Source organism: Phalacrocorax aristotelis, chromosome 2 (genome assembly GCF_949628215.1).
Source record: "Phalacrocorax aristotelis chromosome 2, bGulAri2.1, whole genome shotgun sequence".
NCBI classification, from domain to species: domain Eukaryota; kingdom Metazoa; phylum Chordata; class Aves; order Suliformes; family Phalacrocoracidae; genus Phalacrocorax; species Phalacrocorax aristotelis.
The window spans coordinates 110488727-110510829 of NC_134277.1; the positions used below are offsets into that span (position 1 = coordinate 110488727).

At 42.9% G+C, this 22103-nt stretch overlaps 1 protein-coding gene across 3 annotated transcripts in view; it reads right to left on the reverse strand.

Moving 5' to 3' along the window:
* Window positions 1-757: 757 nt before the first annotated feature.
* The window catches only part of GNAL (G protein subunit alpha L), a 198896-nt gene continuing 177550 nt past the window's right edge, over window positions 758-22103 (reverse strand). For all 3 annotated transcript variants that reach the window (XM_075084647.1, XM_075084648.1, XM_075084649.1), the window contains exons 6-12: window positions 15142-15196; window positions 12319-12392; window positions 11334-11392; window positions 10977-11097; window positions 9580-9710; window positions 7468-7535; window positions 758-2429 (exon numbers count right to left, since the gene is read on the reverse strand). In XM_075084647.1, the coding sequence (XP_074940748.1) occupies window positions 2283-2429; window positions 7468-7535; window positions 9580-9710; window positions 10977-11097; window positions 11334-11392; window positions 12319-12392; window positions 15142-15196 (655 nt within the window). In that variant the 3' untranslated portion in view covers window positions 758-2282. The remainder of the gene's footprint in view (window positions 2430-7467; window positions 7536-9579; window positions 9711-10976; window positions 11098-11333; window positions 11393-12318; window positions 12393-15141; window positions 15197-22103) is intronic.

Consider the following 22103-nt stretch of genomic DNA (forward strand, 5'->3'; position numbering starts at 1 on the left):
GCACTCGTGGGCCGGGGGTTGTTTTTAAAGAAAAAGACTATATTTTGTTAGTCGCTCTCTTACAGTCTTTGGCATGGGAAATGAATCTGTGCGTTTGGGAATTTTGTTAGTTTAGTCCACCCAGCCTTTCACTTTCTGGGACATGTCTGATGACTACATTGAACATACAGCTATCAAAGTATACACACTTCTGGGAAGGGGAAATGGTCATATTAGAGTATCTAAAATGGGACTGTGCCATCAAGGAGAAACGAGTTCTCAATTTGCCTGTAGTCTGAATTTAAAAAGATGGCTGACTGGGCTTTAGAACCAATAATGGTGCTCATAGTAAAAAGTTAATCAAACCTGCTGATTTATATGCCAATGTGGGAAACGCGTTAGCTCTTTCTCTCGCTCTCTCCCCCCTTAAATTTACAATGAGGTGGGGGGAATGGTCCAAAGTCTGATAAAACACTCTATGAAGTAATGTAGTCTAACACTTCGCTAGGTTTCTGTTATTGCAACTGTAATTTTAGACATTTGTACAGGTTATCTTGGACACAGGAAAAGTATATAGTCACAGACATAAAACACCTATGTATAAAATATAAAGCAGTGTTATAGTTACTAAAAAGGACATGCCTTATTGCTACAGCAATTCTTGCTTTTTATATATTGTACTGTACCACAACTTGTTTTGAGAATGTCGTTTGCATAAATTATTCAAGTTTGAGAAATATTCACACGTTTTGATTCTACAATATTTAAAATAAAACCATTTTCTAATGTGTCTCTTTATTAAAAGAGAAATAAAAATGTCATCTTGTAATTCTCTTAGGCCAGACACAAGGGTTTATACACCTTTTTTTGTTTTTTTAAGTTCTTTCTCGCTATTTACTTGCACAATGAAAGCCGCTGTTGGTACAAAGATTGAAGAGCTCTATATAATGGTGCTTTATGCATTCACAATCGGTCTGTGCAATTGTGAAGTTCTATGAATGACCAAAGAATTACCAAACATATTTTCTAAATATAAAGGAGGGAAAAAAAAAAAAACAAACCCTTGGTTCCCATTAAAACAACACCAGGTTGCAATTTGGACACTTGAATGAATTCCAATGTTTTAAAGCTGAGACTTCAAAAGAGAAAGGCATGTTTGCTGCAACATCCGGTGACTGTAATACCTTACTTGGAAAGGTAAGTGGTTAATTTGCATAATTTATAATTTTTATACTAAAGAGCATTTTTATATAAACCAGAAAAAAACCCCTAAACTCTACAGATAAAGGTCTTACCTCCAGTCACTGCTGCAGGTAAGGTTGACATCAAGCTGTACAGCGCAATCAAAAACATACTTACATCTTAGCTCATTTTACAGGTACAGCCATAATCAAGGCACAAAGATCTTCTACAAGTATTTTTCTTCAATAAAGTTGTACAAAATAATATTACATTTTACAGTCTGTACAATATAATAAACCAGCAGTAAAACAAAAAAATATATATAGGGAGAGGACTGTTGTCCAAGAATGATCTGAACTAAAAGGATCATTTGTGGACAGCACAAATAACGTAAGTGAGGGTGGTAAATTTTCTGCCTCGCTGCAACAGGCTGAAAAGTAGCTGTAATTCAAATGCCTGAGGTGTGCAGAGACGCTTAGCTCCAGAACCCCAGAAAAATTGCTTTGTCTTCACTATTCCTCTCATTATCTACTCTACTTCCCGTGCCAGTAACGGCTTAAAAGAGGAGGTCACTTTATCAGTTGACCTGCAACTCAGAAATGCTAAAAACTGTGACAGAGTAATAAATATTGTGGTGCTGCTACATTGTGTGTCTACTTCCTCAACAGTATTTAATAACCTGATACAAAGTGCATTAATCTTTTTTTCACCCATCAAGTACTCTTCAATGTCGTGTTAAAAAGGAAACCCACACAGAGGGATAGGTACGCCTTTAGTGTCATCCGGCCGACAGTTTGAACTGACGTTAACCTGCTGGAAAAAATTTAGCAGGTCACGTTCAGTTAAAAAAACACAACCTAAGGGAACAGAGGTAGCCAAAGGGCTTAGTGGAATGACGAAGAAGTGGCATGTCAAAATAAAGCACAAAAATAGTCCCAAAAAGCATGAAGGAAAACCAACCCAAACTCGCTTCAAATCAGCTTTAAGGTTAAATAATTAAAGTAAACAAAGTGAAGAGACTGACATTTCTATAGTATATTCTTCCACCCTGTGTGGGGTAGCATCAAGAGAAAGAGTAAGGAGCAAAGAATTTAAAACCACAGGTTCCACGGTGATCCCCCTCACAAGAGTTCGTACTGGCGGAGATGCATCCTTTGAATGATGTCTCGACAGTCGTTGAACACTCTGCGGATATTTTCTGTGTCCACTGCACACGTAAAGTGTGGGTAGCAGTAATGCCTGCCGTCTCCGCTCGCCGTACTTATCCTCTGTGGAAAGAGCGAGGAAAAGAAGGGTCAGGTGCCGTGCCACGGGAAGGGGCGCATCTCAGCGGTCTACAGACTTACGGAGTACCAAGAAACCTGGGAAAGTCTGTGTATAGAATAAGTAAATAAAAGAAGGAAGGTGGTCTAGTCCGACAAGAATTGCAAATTTGAAACAAAGGTCAAAACCTAGTCACGGATAATATTATGGGGCCGGTATATTACTACGGTGTAAGAGCCACTGACGCGATTGTCATTTGCACAAGCTGCTATCGTTTGCACATCGCTGTGCAGCTCACCTGTGCTGCTGGCAGCACGGCCCTCTGCCACGCAGCTGTCCCGGGGCTACTTTTTTTCTCCCCCCTATTCTTTTTTGGTGCCATCATGTGGCAAATTTTTGACCTCGTTTTAAATCAGCAACACAAAACCGAAACCTTCCCAGTTGTGAAGGTAGCAGCGGCAGAAAAGAGCACCCTACTGCTTCTGCTCCTTCAAGTCCTGCAGGCCCCTGAAGTGACCTTTACCTAGCGCACCTGCCAGGCCAGCTGAAGACTTGGTAGCATTACTGAGACCAGAACATGGTGGAATTATCACTAGAGCGGATGGGTTCCCATAGAATAGTAAACCGAGCACAAATCCAGTAAATGTCAGGCCACGCAGAATTACATTTTCACAAAGCTACTGCACAACTTTTCAGGTTGCTAAGTTAAGGTCCAGCATCACTTCACCTGTGGTTATCTTGTTAAAATTCCCCAGAATCTTAAAAAATATTAAAAAAAAAAAATAATTTTTGTTCTGTATAAAATTAGGACTGACAAATATAAATTCTATATCATTATCTTGAATAATACATATGGAACTTCATGAAAGCAGAAAGTGGATTCTCTGGAAAATAATTTTTATAAATCTTTTCCAAATTTAATTACAAATTATAATGGCTAAACAGCAAAAGACACTGTTCTCTCTCTGGCTATATAGTGCTAATACAGTGATTTATTTTACAAGTGGGATTGACCTTTTAAATACCTACAGCTATGCCAAACTGTAGACATTTACAAGCCCCGATTTACATAATTAGATCAATAAGAAACTGCAGATTTTTGCAGGTAACATTAGATATTCAACACTAATTAAATATAGGGCTTCCAAATGTACACTAAAAATTATTGTCTTCTTAGTGAGCTACGCTTAATACCTAGTTCAAGGATTTCCCTCATGAAAAATATTAATTTAATAACGTAGTCAATTGATAAGTTGTTCAGACTGTATTTAAAGCATGAAGTACACTAAACAATAACGAAACGAGAAAAAAAAAAGTCCTACAAATTACTGCAATGGTGGCAAGATGCTGAAACTCAAAATGTAGCTTGTGCTTGGCTGGCTGCACGACACAGGCCTCCCAATCTCCCAAAAAGGTCTGGTGTGCGTGTTGTCTTGTGAAGTTTTGGGGAAACCAGTCCCTTAGCACCCTAAGGGCTGAAAAGACAGTGGCGTGCATGGGCATTCACGATGATACTGATTTTATGACAGTAAAGAGTGCAATAGAGATTCTATTTTTGATACAGTAGCTACTTTTTTTTTTCCCTGCAGACCTGTTCTGTATGGCAGTGGAATAATGCTGCCACTCACTCAGATGCAGCAAGGAGAGAGCAGTTACTAAACATTTTTTATCTTGGAGAAAAAAAAAAATTTGCCCCCCAAATGACAGTCCAGCTCACCTTCCAACTACTGCTGCACTTTTTCAATCCTAACTTGCAAGCCTCGGAGGAATTTGGCCCTGGCCTGTTGCAGGGATCTATGGCTCTTTTGCTCTGCACGGTTTGAGACCTACATCTATAGGTGCAGCTTCCAGCTGCTATTGCTGTGCTTGCCCTCATCCCTTCCAGCGCGCTTCTTTTGAGCAGCAGTTTCAGTGCGCTGTCAGCAAGTGCATTAACATCTCCGCATGGTCTGCACGCAGCAGCTACGTACTGTAAGGCTGCGAGAGGGGGAGCAGACTCCCACTCTGACATGATCTTTCTAGGACTAGATGTTACACGTTGTCAGTGAGGGACAACGTACAGACGCTTTCAGTGCCACCCAGACGTGGGTAGGGGAGAGCACACCAGCCTACTGATCCAGCGTTCAATCTTTTTCTTGTGTTTCAGTGAAGTCAGTGTTCTTTGTGTTTGTCATGCACTGATTCCACTAACGTCTATGGTAATAAGCTGCCTAGAATGTTCTGGCAATACCTGGTTACATATAAAACATGTCAAAGGATTTTCAAAATGTTAAGGGTTTTTTGTCCCCTAACAGCTCTGTAGAGCTCTCATTTTAGGACAAATGCAGTATTTTCACCCCTGCTCAAAACTCGTTCTGAATAGCAGCATGTTACTTAGCACTGGTTCAGAGGGGACAAAAATAACCCCTGGGAGAGCAATGAAAGTACATTTACCTTCCTATAACACAAGCAGAAATATTTAATACTAGCATACTTATACTGTGGGGGTCAGGATGACAGTTTTCAGTGAGGAGCCAAATGCCCTCTTTGTGTGCTTGAGCAGCAGCTCCTCCACTGCCAAGGTTCGGATTTTTAAAAACCAGCACCAAGCAGAGGGGCTGCGCCACTGCTTTAACGGGGGTTACCTATACACAGGGGATATATTAAAACAAAACATCAGCAGCTGGAGAACCCTGTGTACAAAACACCAAAATAGGGCTGGGGAGCAGCCTAAACAAGGAGCTCGTGAGCATGCTGCCTCTGTGAAGAGCTTGGGAAGAGAAAGGACATGCTTTTGCTGAAGAAATAAGAGTTTCCTACAAGACACGTTTCCAGGAATGGGACATGCCCTCCCCAGCCCAGCCTTGCAGCGCAGGCACCGGCCGGGCATGCATCCTGCCAGCCCTTGCCCTCTGCTCCCCTCATTAAGAACCAGGGGTGCCGGACAGCCGGGCCTGCTGCCCAAACCCCCAGAGGCTGCAGGACCCCACACCAATCCGGAGATCAGGAGATGATGTATTTTGCCTTCCTAATACTCATATACTACTGTGTAGCAGTAGTTGTTGGAAATGTGCTTATATTTAACCCTCTAAAATTCTTTGAATGACATGCTTTAAATTTGCCAGTACTGGTGCCCACAGCCAGGTGCAGTTTTAAGGGGTACAGCACCATGCTGGTGATTTTCACACATATCCGCACCTTATGCAGACCTGCTTCTGTGATAAAAATTGCAGTAAAGCTTACAAATGATAAGAACAGATTTCTCTGAATTGTGTCTGAAAATTTAACAGAGCGGGACAACGGAAAGGTCATAAATGAAGAGACTTGAAACGTATAAAGCAAAGCCAGGAAGGCTGTAGGTAGAAAGTATACACCTTTTCTTCCTTGCACCTGGCTAAGGACATCAGACCCCTCTCCAGTCTGCACGCTGAGCTTATTTCCCCTGTCCCCCCTCTCCAAAACCTCAGCCTTTTGTGCCTGAACCCATGAAACTGGAAGTTGTTGTTTCTACTCAGCCTCTGACCTTGTCGCCCCTGCTGGGCCCGTTCGTGGCCTCCATTACCCAGGGCACATACAGGCTGTTCAGAGCACTTGCAGGGGACAGAAACACCTCCCTTGCAAGCTGTTCATTTCAAAGAGCCCAAGAATTTAAAGCAACGGTTCAAACAACTACGTCCCTCTGTTTCTTTACGCTGAGAAACCAAGCACAAACCCAGGAGACACATGCCTCCTCCCCTCCCTGCCTGCTTCGTTGGTGGCCTCTTTCTGTAAGACCAGTGAGCCATGGCAGGTAAGGACCTCACCCTTGATGTGGCTTTTTTAAATCATGAAAATAGATAATGGGGAGTTTAACCCTAGTTTCCCCATAATTTGGTTCTCTTGAACCCTCCTTCCAAACTGGATACCATCACCTGCTTCACAGCATTTCAGCATTACCACAAGAGAGATATTTGGCTTAAAGTGGTTTTTTTTCCAGTAACTGTTACGTTAACAGAGCACAATCTGACATTTCTCCTCAGAATCCGGAAGGTTAAAGCGGTGAATAGAAATCCCCAAAGTGTGAACACAGTTAATTGCTGTTTTCTTGTTGCATCAACAGCTGTAAATCCTAAAAATACTTGTAAATGCATGACGACTTTAAAATTCTTAATTCTAATGATTAAATTTGTTCTCTCAAGCACCCTCATATGGTTTCTACCAGTAGGCCAAGATGGATGAGCTTTGGTTCCAGCCTCCATTCCTGCTTTGCACTGTGAGAACAACTTGATATGAGTGAAGCTGTAGGTGATATTGTATTAAGCCCTCTGTTTCTGATAGCAGCGCTGGGCTGTGATGATGTGCCTGATAACTGACTGTGTCTTTGAAATGTAGACAAGACCTCTTCAGCTCTGGCTTTGGAGAAAACCTTAATTGCAAGAATAACTGTGACCAGACAAGGAAATTTCTTATGATTCCTCATCAGGGCCCTGACACCAGCCCTAGGGTGAGGCAAACCTCCTGACTGGCACCACAGAAATCTTATTTAAGGATAAAATCTGCTTTTTTGTTCATTCCTTCTTGCCAGCTGACCCCTGCCAAAGCCCTTGAAGGAATGCAGGATAAAAAAAAGCCTATTTGCTTAAACATGGACTGGATGGATACACAAAATAAACATTCAAGGCAACAGCCAGTAGCATCTTAGAAGAAAAGACAATCACAGAAAACGTTGCTAAATGGCAACAGAAATAGCGCTCGGCATTGTCCCCCTGCACAGAGAGCGAGGGCTGCTGGCACCCGCAGCAAACCCGGAGTCATGCAGGCAGGCACAGGATGGTTTTCAGCACCAGCACTTACTTGCTGTGCGACACTTTGCAGGGCAGGTGACTTTATATAAAATGGGCATAAAAATGCGCAAGCACTAGGGAAGGTTCTGCAAGATGGGCAGCTGAAAAGAATTAGGGAATTGCCAGACATTCTCCTCTCCTTGTAGCTTTCTGCAAAAACCCATCAGTTTTCCCTAAATAAACTACACCATCTGCCAGTATTTCCTATGATAGAATCACATATAACATCAAAATTACTCACTAAAAACTCATCCCGGATGAAGAACTTGGCTCTTGTGACTTTGGGGTCTTCTCCTGCATCTGGTGTTGCTGTTCAATTAAAAATAAATGACATCAGAAACATGAAAAGCAAACAATCATCTACTTTTCATAATAAAAAATTTCATAAGGAGGAAGTAGTCCTTCAATACCGAAATTAAAATGTTAAATATCCTATCCCAATAGGTAGTTCTAAAATGAAAGGGCACTGTAAAACCTGACTGTGCATTTAACGTATTTTAAGAACCTGAAAATTGCTGAGACCCTTAAAACAATGTCATTGGTCATATCATAAAGAGGCTTACTAACAGCCACAAGTTTGTTCATACAGATATAAAACAAGTGGGAGTTAGGGTTTAACTTTTATCAGAAAATATGACTAGAAAAAGCAGCTGAGCTGTGCAGTTTCTGCAGCAGAACAGCATCTCTTGAATAAAGCTTCCGCAGGCAGGAATCCGTTTTTAAAAATGGTTAGTCCAAGATTACACTTGAAAAAATGATAGCACCAAAAGATCTTTTAAAATATATATTTTATTTCCAGGCCCCAAGTCAGCAGAATACTTAGATACATTTCCCCATCAAGGGGCCTTAGATTAAATTCTTGTTGAGTGGGAGACTCATTGGTCAGTACTAACTTTGTCAGCAGACAAAGTCATCTCTATCTAGGCCACGTAACAACTATATTTACTGTAACAGAAAAAAACAACACAGTGAAGAGATAATCTATTCACTTCCCTTCAGTGTGACTTCTCATCTAAGATACCAAACCAGATGCTTATAAACATAATATGGTAAAGGGCAGAATTTATCAGAATATGGAAACATATTTTTATTCTCATCTACAGCGCTAAGGGTAAACACAGAGCAGCAGCACAATCAGCAGCATCTTAGAGTTCAGTGCTGCTGTCCCTAAATAATGTCAGCTGAAATTAAAGAATAAATGAACAACTACAGGTTAAAAATAGAGAGCTGCTTCATGTGTGAATAATCTGCATCATTCTGGACATCTGCTGTGGAATCCCGCTGAGAAACACCAAAAGCTACTTAATCCTGACAACTGGCTCACTCTAAAAAAATGTTGAAGATTTACACAAACTCTGTATATATGTGGTGTATGTTTAGGAGAGGGAAATTCGGGTGATGGCGACAGAATATGTCTTCTGAAAGCCCTTAGCATTATATAACTGGTGCCAGGTTAGCTCAGATTTTAGGACAGTTTATTTATCGTCTCCACCTGAAACTCAGCATCACACTCCTGAAATTCCAGACCTGAACAAGAGCTGAAAATCTTCACTTCTATAACCCAGGCTGCTGTTGATGGTTAGTGGAGAACAAAAGCCTTTTGCGACAGGTGGCTGCAAGCCAGGGGCATCACTCAGGTAAGGCAGACGCTAGCGGTCAGAAAATGCAAGCTTTACCACTTCTGCTAGACTCAGACCTGAGCTATTTGGCAACCTTCTGCCTGGTATAAAAGTGGCACAACACCAGAGTTTACTTATGCAATATGTTATTGCAGTGCAGGAATCATTGTACTTCACGAAATAAGAAACCAAACCCCTGCTAACTGCTCCATTGTCACAGCTCTCTCTGTATTTATTGATGTGGTTTTCCTCCATTGAAGTTCCCTTGCTGATCTGCTGGGTTTCCTGTCAGTATTTGCAAAGGCTGAAGTTTATAGCGCTGGAGGATGCAGAACGGCCGCAAAATAAGTCTAATGAATCCCTGACGAAGTTCAGCACCGCAGGATGCCCAGAGGCATTTGGGCAGGGGAGAGACACGCCCGGCAGCCTTGCTTTCCTGGGACCGAGGGTTGCTCCAGAACGGGAAGGCAGCCACTCTGGAGCCAGCCCCCCGCAGTCCCCCCCTCACTGCCCCCAGCGGCCAGCACCCCTTCAGACCCTGCTTGTGCTGGGGAACCTCCAACCTACGTGCTGCCGTCACACTCCTTACCTGACCAACAGCTCACGTTAAGGAACGGTGTGTGCTTGTGAATTTGTGTGTGTGTGTGCGAGAGAGAGACAGACAGAGACAGAGAGAGGAACTATGGGCTGGGCTATGCCAGCAGGTACAATACCCGCGTGGTGAAAAACCTTACCATCCTCAGGTACAGTATAATGCGCATATTCAGGAAAGTAATCTTCGATTTTTGATTTCCCTGCCAAGACTTTTTCAGCCAGCATGTCCTGTTTATTCAAGAACAAAATGATAGAAATGGTCCGTAACCACCTGTCAAAAACAAACCAAATGTTTGTGTTATCTCTGACACATGAATCAAGGAAAACGTATCACTTCAACAGAAAATTTACTGGCTATCCCTATGTGGACAGAGAGGGAAGAAGTGTGGAACATGCTTCAACAGAAAAAAAAGATGACCTAAATTATTGGTTTGATTGCGTTGTACCTGTGCTGGTGGGTATATTTATAGGATCTGTAAATACATTTATAAAAACTGCAGTAGACATGGCTGAAGGGAGCAGTCTTCAAATATTGTTTTCTAAATTACTCTTTCGATATCGAGTTCGGAAAATGATGACATTTCGTAAAAGCACCGCAGTCCAAAACCAGACATTACTGTCTACTTTGGTTTTGCTGCAGCAAAAGAAAAAGGCTGGAGAGCTGCCTTCGCTCAGACTGCTCTGTCCCATCTACTGTTCATCCTCACAGATATCCTGTCTTTCAGGGTGGCCTGTATGACACCTGATGAATCAAGAGAAAATAATCTCTTTTCTTCCCCAATTAATACCTAGCCAGCACTGTGATGATGTGCGCTTGGGACTTGAGCTTAACATTTTTCCTCACTTCAATCACTTCTCAGTGCAGAGCATCCTCAAAGGTATGTGCTGAGACTCCATTACCTTATTCTGTGTACTGTTTTTACTTACTCTCTATCAGGAACCTATTCAGATTTCTATTTGGTTACATATCTGTAATTTACATGCACTGTGACAGGATGGCAATTTAATGGCAGTTACAACTCGATTAGCTCTCAAATGCCATCCCACAAGGCAAAGAAACCGCGCTGTCAGAGACGAGTCTTATATGAGAGCGGCTGCCCACGCGGGTATTGAGTGCAGCGCCAGCCGGTGGATCGAATGCAATGCCAACAGCTAGCTGCTCCTGCTGCTGCGTTTGAGGAGGAGACAAAATGTAACTTGGAGGATGCTCTCAGTCTTGGCCAAGCGGCACAGTGACGCCAAGAAAGGGTCTCCCCTGCTTCCCTGGTGGCAGCTGGCATGGACAGCTTGCCCTTCGCAAGCTGTCCCCACGCCCTGCATCGTTTTGGCAGCAGTGGTGAAACACCGTGTGCACCGTCCCCGCGCCACAGCCCCCGCCGGGGAGGGACACGCATTGCGGGGGCACCCTGCAACCTGGCCCTACCCGGACATTTTTTGAATAAGCAATCTGAGCATATAGTAAGGGGACTCCTATTTTGTAAGGAGCTGAACTGTAGCTAAACGGGGGCGGGTGGGTGGGAAATGAGGTGTGTTTTACCTATTGTTCCAGATACTTTTGAAAAGGTCCAGGGATTCCCGTAGTCTGTTTGTGTTATTGTCTTCCCTTATTACCATGTTGTAGCTGCTGCAAGCCACAACGAAGATGATAGCCGTGACATCTGGGCAGAGCACACCAAAGAAAAAAAGGAGAGAGAAATGAATATCTCTGTTATCCCAGTACGTACTCCTCGGGGTAACACTGCCATTACTCCCCAAGCTGCCAAAAATACCCAAAGAAAATACCTATAACACTGGGCTCCTGTCTTAGTGACACACTGTGCATGAATATGAATACTAAGCTGCTCACACCTCACAGAATCATTTCAAAATAAAAATGTGGAATATTTTTACTTACCATTAAAGCATTGGATCCATTTCCTTCTCTCATCTCTCTGGCCACCTACATCAAACATGCTGTTAAAAAGCCATAGGATGTTATATCACTTATGTGCACTAGGAAAGTCACATGAAGCATGCAGCACTAGGGTTCAGTTTAAAAATCTGACAGCCCCAAGGACAGCAGCAGTAAAATACTGCCCGAAGGGGAGGGAGATCTGCTGATGCCGTGCTGTGTGCCAAGAGCTCTGCTGATGCTTCACTGCATGTCAGAGAGCTGCACAGCTCCACCTGCCCTGCTCTGCCAGGCAGGTGTCTGTCAGGCAACTGAACCCATAAAATGAGGAATATACTCTTTTCCAGGGCAAGTGGCCTTTCCAGCCCACAGAAACGCATGTGACATGTAAGGTTGGGCCTACCGTACTATAAACAAGGACAGGTTTTGGCCTATTTTGAAGGGTGTTGGGGAGGAGGACAACATGGCGGCAGCTCTGCCCTGCCAGCACTGCTACCTTTCGGGGCAAGAACCGGTGAGCGGAGGCAGCCTGTCAGCGGGTGTTTTACAGAGGCACGGCACAGCACAAAACTTTGACAGAGACAGAACTTGCAGGTCCCCGGAACAAGGAAGACATTTAACTTTCCTCGTCCCACTGTACAAAGCCTGACTTGCGGCAGGATTTCCACTGACATCTGTGAGATCTTATCCCCAAAAGTATTTTATCAGTTTACAGTGCTGTATTGATGAAGCAGTTAGTACAAACAGCCACAGACAACCCCACAATAGAGCATCACTAATACAAGTAACTAGCAGCAGCTCTTTTTGCACAGTATGAGGCAATTTTCCTAGAACCTATGGGCAGAATGCTAAAAACCCAAACAAAACAAAAAACTACCCCCCAACTCCCACCCTAAACCTACTATATTGAGCATACATGAGCACAGACATCTGAACGGAGTTGTTAAAAATTAGTATGATACTCATAAATTATTACTAATAGACTTACTGGAAATTTACTTTATCTACTTGAAATCTTGTTTCAAAAATCCCTGATGTCAACACTCTGCATCTTAATAGGTCCTGGAAATGAGAACACAGAAGCTGATTAGCAAGGTTTTTTTCTAACCTCCTTCTTTTTAAAAGCATGGAATATTATTTTCCATGAAAAGTCTTAAATGTTCCATCTAGTTGAAGTTCAATCTGACTTGTTGGTAAACCTGCATTTGTCCATACTGACACAGCAGATATACACAAACATCATCTCTGCATTTTGTTTGTGCACGCTCAGGAAGCAGAAGACCTTACATACATTCTCCCTACTGCCACTGAAACCTGTTATTGATGGTTGTACAATTTTGTATGTGACGTGGATAATGAATTCTGAAGTTACACAGAGCTTAGAAAAATGTTATTCCTGTTGTAAAGTAAAGTATTCAAATGTTAGAAAACTCCAGATTTACAGTTGCCCAGGCAACCTTAACTCTGCCCTCTTTTGTATTGAATGAGACAGGAATCCTATCGAAATAATAGCTTGTGACTGAATAATTAAAGCTCTATTACAGAGCACAGGGGAACAGAATTTAGATTGTACATAAATCTGGCATTTCTTTCTCATTTTTCAAACCAGCAATGCTTTACAACTTAAATAACATTCTTTTAATAATTAAAAATTAATAATTTCCTAAATTCTCAAAGGAAGTAGGCAAAAGCAATTTATGATGCATTCCTCGGGCAACTAGCTCACCGTGTGCCATCATCATCTCCAGCAGCATTTTTAACCTTGACTATCCAGCACTGCTGCTTGGGCAGTGGGTGCAGAACAAAACTGGAGGCCGGAGAAAGCTGCTGGCTGCCTGACGGGGATGAACCTCCCTGAGCAGCCACCTCTCAGTGCAGCTGCCTCCCCAGGGAGCACTCCCCTCCTGGGGCAAGGGAAGGGCTGCTGGGTCTAGCTTGGCTCTTCTTGCCATGCAGTGGCCACAGAAGTGGGGAGGGAAGGAGGCTGTCAGTGGTGCAGAGTCCAAGCACAGCTTGCCTTTTTCTCCTACCCTACCACCTACTGCTTCAAGTACTCTGGTAACTGGCAGACCTCAGCTGCTTTGACAGCTGCATGAACTCAGCTGAAGGCCACTTATTTTTTTTTAGTTATTTTATATGTTACTGTCATTTTCTGTCACTTGCTGACATTTATTTGTTATCAGACTCAGTCATTGTTTTGGGATGGTGCAAAAAAAAATTAAAGAAAGCAAGGGAAAAAAGGAACATAGCGATTTTTACCAGTTAATTCAGCAGGACAACTGATATAGTATGACAGGATGCAAACCCGACAGCAAAAGAGAATGCCTCCTTTAGAGCAAAAGTTTTCTGTCTGCCAAACACGAAAGGCCTCTTCTGATCTTTGGAGACACACAGCATTTCTTCCCAAAGGAAATATCAGGAAAATTTTCTAGATGATGAATGACTGCTCCAGGTAGAGAAAGCCTTCCCAGGAACAAACAGGCCAACACTAACATAAATAACGAACACAAAACTGAGACTTTGCTTCATTGACTTCTCTCTTCAGCTAAGTGGTATCGATGCTAAGATCAGACCATGAGGTCCAGATGAAGCAAATCCCAGTGCTGCTGCTTTGGTCTGAAAATGTTCTGAGGGCTTTAATAATTGATTTTATATTGGGTTGACTATAAAAGTTTCACCTTATAATGCAACGCATACTACTTTTTACTGCCTTCTGTTTCAGGATACGGTCAGAGTAATTGTACAAGCTTGCAGTTATACACCTGAACTAGGTCTGAAGGAACAGGCTCTGCTCCGCATACTTCCTTGTCTGACCTCTGGCAAGTCACTTAATTTCTCTGGTTTTCTGTCCCTGATGGCACAATGACATTGGCAATTGTATTTTTTAAAGGGCTTCCACCCGTTATACACTTCGCATGGTCAGACTGAATTATCCAGTGCAGGGATTCTCTTCTGCCACCTGTATTTGCAGTTTATGATGTGGCCCACAACCTTGGCTGAGACTGCTAGATGACAGTGGGACATCTGCACTGAAAAAGAGCAACCTGAGAATAAGTTTTCCAGAGAGACATCCTGCCCAAGGAAACCACACAGCCTGAGCTCAGGGAAGGCAGCCAAAGCTGTGCAGCATGGTGAAGCCCTTTCTTATTTCAAGGCTGCACCACTTCTGCCTTAACTTTCCTGAATACATTTGTCAGTAGAGCACTCTACCAAGATGTATCATAACATCTGGGAAAACAGTGTACTGTCCTGCAAATAAGGCTTAAATAGAAGCCATCCTGACCACAGGAGATGGGCACAGGCTGGAAAGAAGGCATCTGCATGCCCGCAAAGCAGTCCACGAGGTCTGCTGCTGCCGCTTCTGCTCTCTCCTAAATTTGGACACTAGATGCACTGCAGGCTTCTGCCTCTGAAGGACCTGTCTGATGGACATGGGAAGCCTCCCTCCGGGTTTCCATCACCTCCACCATTGAAAGAAAACACTCTTTCTGTGTAGCAAAGGCTGGTGAGGGAAACTGTAGGCATTTACGTTTACTGTTTTCTGTTCCCTTCACTTTGTTTGCGGGACACAGAACGGAAAGCAAGAAGAAACAGACGTATTACAGGAATCACTGACCTACATGTAATAACAGTAAAAGACAAGCTTGCACCACTTTTCTTCTTTAATATCGATTCCTTAAACAGCTACACTGTATTTTGATATTATACAGTATGCCCTATTTCAGCTGTTGTTGGGATTAAAATAAATTATATGAAGAATTCATACGAATGGGCATTTTGGTTCAGCCCCTACCCCGTTAGTTATACTAACCTGATCTGTGGGTGTGTAGTCATCCATGCTGACGCTGTCAATTCTTTCTAAAAAGCTAGAAGAAAAATAAACATGCACTAAGACATGTAAAATACTGTCTAGTATAACACTTTTCACTACCTTTTCTGGTCTAAATCCTGTTGCAAAGTAAAACACGAGTCTAATGGTAAAGGTATGACCCCGATCATTTACTTATATTGATTACATTTTCCGAGCCAAACAACTTTTTACCCAGACTTTGTTTCAATACAGTGCTTCTACACTTACCGGTACGCAGTTCCCACAAATGGTCCAAATGCAGTTAAATGTTATAATTTTGTGAGGTCCACTAAAAAATACTATGACTAACCATGTGTCACAACATTATATGGTTGCTTAGACATAAAAAGGATTTTGGGGTTTAAAAAAGAAAATGGGGTGAAGGGTTGCCTTTATTTAGCATAATGCTAATCTAGCATAATGTTAATTACGGTCTCAGTAACATTTGCAGAAATGCTTGTTATACAAATCCCTTTGGACCGACATGCTGCCCTCAAACACTGCAACTGAAGTGTAAGAAACGGAAAGCAAAACCTACATGAAGCGGAGGTTAACCAGTCTGACTCTTTATGTTGCCAAACTCAGCGAGATGCATAAGGTGAAACAAAAACTTAAAGCTGCCAGGAAGGGCAAGAGAAAAGGGAATGAGAAAAAAAGGGAGGAACCACATTCTCCAGTTATTTAAGAAACCATTTCACACTTTAATTCTTTCCCAGAACATGTCTGAATGGCAGCAGTAAACACATAAAAACGTGATTTTATATGTATAGCTAAAATACTCAGGTTCTCCTCTCTCGCTTTCACCCATTTCTTAGATTTCATGTGAGCCCAGCTGGCTCATTTTCCCCAGACTGCCCATGTGACTTAGATGCTTTCTTGAATTTCTGCATTGTTGTGTGGTATTTGGCAGTGAATATCCCACCAGCTGACTCATCCTGCTACAATATTATCAAGATTTCTTTATCATCTGGCAAATTTTTCCCAATTTTACTTGGGTGTGCATGTGGAATCTACTTAATTGCAGTGGGAAAGACAAAAAAAACAGTGAACTTTTGACTTACAATGTGACTCACTGTTAACACAGGGGTCGCACACACTGGCCAGTTGAAAAAATACCCCGCCAAAAGCCTCTCTGCAATTCTTATAGCGCTTTCCCATGGATACAAACTCAAAGGAAAAGAAAATATGCTGCGTATATATTTACTCATACTATTTTTCCTTTTTGAACCTCCATTGTTATAACAGGGAAACAAAATGCAGTAGCTACAGTTGGAATACCCAGCTTTTCTTTCTGGATGACCAAGGCGTGATGGCTAAGCGTATTGTTTAAAAAAAAAAAATCAGCGTTTAGTGCAACATGATGGGTGCCTGATAACAAAACTACACTGAACAAACTCTAAAGAAATACCACCTTTTTACAAAACTTCCTCCCACGCCAAAAGCCACCATAAACTCACGTAAAGATACAAAACCACATCTTTATAGTCAGCTACAGTCACCATGAGAAAGCAGCTGTATTCAGAGTGAACCTTTTGGTCAGATGATTTTCATCACCTTGAGAATATTGATTAAGCAAAGTTTAACTTCAGGTACCCTTGCAGTTAGTGCAGACACTGGAGCAGAGCCATGTATTTTTAACTGGCGCACCTATCATTAACACAACTCTCACCTCATGCTTGCAGCGCATGAAATGAAAATAGAAGGCAAAAAAGTCCAAGCCAAAAATGCCTCCAAGCTGAATCTCTTCCCAAAAACAGAGTAATTTTCCTTAACATGGCGGTTCAGGCAGCACTCCTGTATTTCCAAGTCCAAATCAAAGTTTTCTTTCCAGTTTCTTAACAGTTTGATCCAATAGGCCTGGAAACACCCACTTTTCATCAGGGTAAAAGGTTTGCAGAGGGGTAAATCCAGGTCTCTGAGTGCAGTAAGGTGGCAGCACCAGCAGGTTAAACAAGCCTGCAGGAAGTGGGCAGGAGCCTGAGGCAGAGACAGCAAACGGCCGTGGGCAGCGCAATCACTTGCACGGCTCAGGAACGATAAATGCAACAGAAGTCAGGGGAGAAAATGCTCCTCAACTACGACTGACAAAGAAAGGGCTCTGGTTGAGAGTGTGGACAGAAGCGAGTATTTGAGCACAACTATGACACCATCACAAACCTCACAAGACAGCGTGAGTGGGTGTTTTTCTTGCAGAAGCATTTCTTCTGGAGTTGATGTATAAATCAGAGACAATACATCTTGTCTCCCCAGTACCAAGGTCATGTTGGCAGAACTTATCCGAAATGATTAAACATGGTATTTAGCACCAATTCACATCTCTCTCACCTATAAAACATGCACTTCAGGAAGGTTATTGGTTGTTAATATTTGCATTTTCCAAACAGGCAAATTATGGTAAAGAACAGAAGAGTGAGTAACACAGTTAGTTATGCTACAAATAATCCATGGCAGGGTTGGGAATGACAGAAGTCCCTTAATTAGATGTTCTAGGTACCAGCCCAAGTCATCTTCCATTTAGAAATCGTCAGCCTCATCCTGATAAAAGGATCCGTTTCCAATACCCTAAACTGCTACACCAAGTTAAGGGAGAGCGAGGTCTGACAAATATCATGCGCTTTATCACTTTATCACTTGACATAGCAGCGTAATGTTTTATGCTTGCAAGGTTGCTGGCCACATGTGATCTATACTAAAATAAATGCAATGATTTACAAGGTTTTACCTGCCACCTTGCTGTATCAAACTGCAATGATATCACTAGCATCCAGTAAATCAACACGCAACTATTAGGATTTGCCTAAGTTTTGTAGCTTTACAGAAAATTCACCTTTTCAGTGTGTGATGGACAGGCTTCCTCAGATCTCTTTTGCAACTACATTAAACGTGCACTGAGATTTCTAGACACTGAAACACAAAAAGCTATACTCTTTTTCCTTTTTGAAAGAGAATCAGTTCTTGAATATCCTTCATATAAGCTCCTTACTTGGGTAATTAGCGCAGTATAAAAAATTAGCTCTGACAGGCAAATGTAGAGAGTAGGTACAAGTCATTCCAAATGAGATAAGGAGTCAGTACTGCCTCGTTACTAAATATGCTAACTTCATTCTCATTACTGTATTAAAATGGGAAAACTGGAATCAATTTTCTAAATTGTTTTCTAAAGAATGTTAATTTCTACTAAACCTAAATGCCTCTAATAATTACATTCTATCATAATATACATTCTTTTGTACATATACATAGATATACACACCAGCAAATTTTAAATTTATGTGACTTAAATTTAAAGTGCTTGAAGTATGAAGATGCCTCCCAACTGTGGCAACGCTCGTGTCTCCGCTCAAAGAATTAATGAGAGGAAAACACAATAGCAGAAAAATGAATAAAAATGGACACCAGCACCAGTTATTCCCTCTTTTTAGGTTCTGTTTTTTTCAGCTCAGGCATAAAATTATTTTCACAGAATTATGCCTTTTTACAACACTGACAGGTCTTCTATTTCTGCAGCTTCTATAGAAACCCATACTCAGGATTTATGTTAATTCTGCAGTAACTGTTTCGCATGCATGTGCAATGAACTTTAAACTCACACATCAAACTAAACTGTGAATAAAACTATAACACGATATAATATTTGTATTTCTACTTTACAACTGTGGTTTTATTTATAAGGGATTCAGTCTCATAATTAGTATGACATTAAGGTTCTTCTTATTTTTATGGCAGGATGTTTTACATTTCCTTACACAGAACAGCACAAACTGCCTTTTTTTTTTTTTTTTTTAATAAATTAGGCAAGATATCGGAAGGAAGGTCTCCACTGCTCTGTTTGGAAATGCAGTGGTTTTGTTGGCCAACAAATTAAAGCAAAGAAAAATGGACTGATAAAGTTAAAAAAAACCCCAATCACGAGCTACTGACATTATTGTATCTATTATTAAGCTGATCCGTAGTTTTATAAATATCTTCAGTGAGTTTCCTAGGAAACTCAGCTGACACTTAGTTTGACAAGCCATCTCTAAATTTTATATTATGCAAGCTGTGAACACAAAAGTACAGGTTTTAGATGTGCCTGCCAGTGCATGTGGGAACTATCGATAAGCATTATTCTCTTTAAAAACCATGGCAATATGAGCAGCAGTAGCAGCTATATAAGAATTTCTGAAAAAAGGACCCATAAACACACAAATAAAGAGGAGGTAATTGTACCTGAAAGTCCTTTTCTCACTGGGTAAATCACTATGCAGCTCTGTATCAATATTGTGACCCCACAAACAAAATCACAATTAAAAGAAAAATCATGTCTTGGGAATAATACAATAGCCTCAAAACCCTTGCTATATTTGTTAGTGTATTTTGACATCCAAAGAATTGGAAAGATGAAGTGCCACACCGGAGGTCAATACAATGAACCACACATTTTAATAAATCTTTGTCTACTTCCAACCATTTTTTATCACCCCAAGATTTTAAAGGCCTTGCTTGTATCAAACATTTACCGTGGAAAACAAGAAATCAAACTCACGTCAAAATGCTTGTCTCTCTAAAAGAAAAAGGTAAGGTGGTAAATCTTTAAGGCTGTAGCTTTAAGTTCTCAGAGTGAAGAACCTCAAATTTATCTTCAAGTAAGTTGTCGGGATCAGTGAACCTTTACATTTCTGATGGACCATTAAGAGCTTTGCAAACTCCTCAGCCAGGCTCAGAACCCAGCAGCAGCACAACAATCTACTGTATGAAACCACCCAGGACCAGGACTTTGAATTCCACCCTCTTTGGGCTGCAACAAGTCACAGGTGAGTCAGGCATTTCACAATGAGAACACCTACCCCAGCTCTCTAGGAAGATGAAATAGAAAAAAATACCTTTTTTTTTTTTCCATTGCAGTTATCAGGGACAATATCAAGATTTGATTTTTTTTCCTTCTTTCTTTCCATAAAATATATTTTTTAATCGCATAAGGGATTACAGTCCTGTTAATTCTTCCTGCAATATTTGAAATAGGAAACTATGGATTTCTGGTTTCGTGAATACTTTAGGCTCCACGGTTGGGCTTCAAGCAACCTCACATTATTCTGATATATTTCCTGGTAACTGAGCAAGACATAATGAAAACAGCTCCCAGTAATATTCTAACCCCTAAAGGATTAATTTTCCCAAGTAAATTGCTGAAAATACCAGCAGAAATCCCTCGGAAAACGCTGGTAAGATTTAATGGCTAAGGATTTACCTGTCAAATTTAAACAGTCACTCTATTTTATATACAGCTTCCAGGTGGCAGGGGAGCGTCTGCCCTCTCCCCCTCCGCACCGCTCCGCGGTCGCTTCCCGCCAGGAGCACGCGCGGCAGCCAGGGCGGGGCGCGAGGCCGAGGGCAGAACGGGAAGGGCCGGAACCCGTTCCGGGCCCGCTGCGCCTCACCTACGCGGCTCCCTCCAGCTCTGAGCGAACAGCGGCCGCGCGAGCGGTTACGGGCAAACACACCCAGCGCAAACAGTGACGACGCTCCTGGAACAGAGCATTTCTTTCCAAAGGGTTAGCAACGGACGCGTTGCCATCGCTTGCCACACGTTTTTGGCGTCTCTTAAGCTCCCCAGCACTTCCCCTTTTGCTGCCGGCGGTTAAAGGCACGTGTCTCACTACCAACGTGAACGCGCTGACCGCCTCTGCGGCCGCTGGCGTGGGTGTGACAGACGTGGGACCCCAAGGGGAGGTGGCGGAGGCTGCTGTCCCCGACCCCCCCCAACCCGCGCGGGGCGGGGCGGTGCCGCGCCGGGCCGGCAGGGGGCAGTCTCTGCCCAGCCGGGCTCCCGCTCCCCGCCCCGCCCTTCCCGCCTCACCCCAACGTGCTGGGGCGGGGAGGGAGGGGGAGGGCTGCCGGATTTTGCCAAAATACAGGTGAAACCTGCATTTATAAAGATCTCCAGGATTTACCTTCCTTATCCTCTGTTTCAGTTTTCAAAACCGTATCTTCCCACAGCTCGCTAGCCTCCCAGCAGACCTCACACCCTCCCGCCCGGGGCTGGCAAAGCGCCGCTTGGGGATTACCAAAAACCGGTGGGATTTATCCAGGGCAACGCACCTTTGCCCATCCGCAGGTCGCAGCTGGCCGGCAGGGAACTGTTGCGCCAGGAGATGAAAAGGTTAAACGGGAGGCTAAGAGGCAGAGCAAAGTACAGTCATGCCTGAAACCCGCGGGCTTGTGAACAGGCCAGTAAAGTTTGAGGATTTGTGGTTTAAAGCATTTGGCCAGCCCTCGGTGAGGGGGGATGAAGCCGGGAGGCAGCTGGAGGCAGGTCACCCACCCACCCGCTGGGGACCACAGATGACAGATGCGCAGCCAGGACGTGGCATCCTGGGCTGCACAGCTTTTGGTGAAGCCGGTGTGTTTCCCCACGGCAGCACCGGCCACTCTGGGCTTGCTTCAGAGGGAGGGAGGCAACAAGACCGGGGAGGGTCGCAGGCCGCCGATGGTGATCTCTCCTAGACACACAAGCGATGGTACTTCGTCATCCCGGTGTCCATACTGCCTGCCGGCAGCACGAACACCTCGACAGGGAAGAGTATAACCCGACTCGTTCGGTTGCCCCAGCAATGGCTGTTGTCAGCCATGGCCCCAGCTACCACAAAGTCATCAAGAGCGAAGCCATCACGCGACGCTCTATTGGTGCCAGCAAACTATGCCCCCTGGTAATCCCATGAAACAGGAAAACTCTAGTTTAAACCCCACTTACAGATGCTGACTTTGGCCGAGACGTTAAAAGCAAAGATGGTCACAACCGAGGGCTCGTCACCATTCGTGAGGTTACCCTTTCCCGTAATGAGCTAGACAGCTGGCAACAATCAGAAGCGCGTTTGGCGAGGATAAAGAAAGATGGCTAAAATCTGTAAAAGAGTTTTCCTAGTCTATGGGCTCGGTTAAGAGAG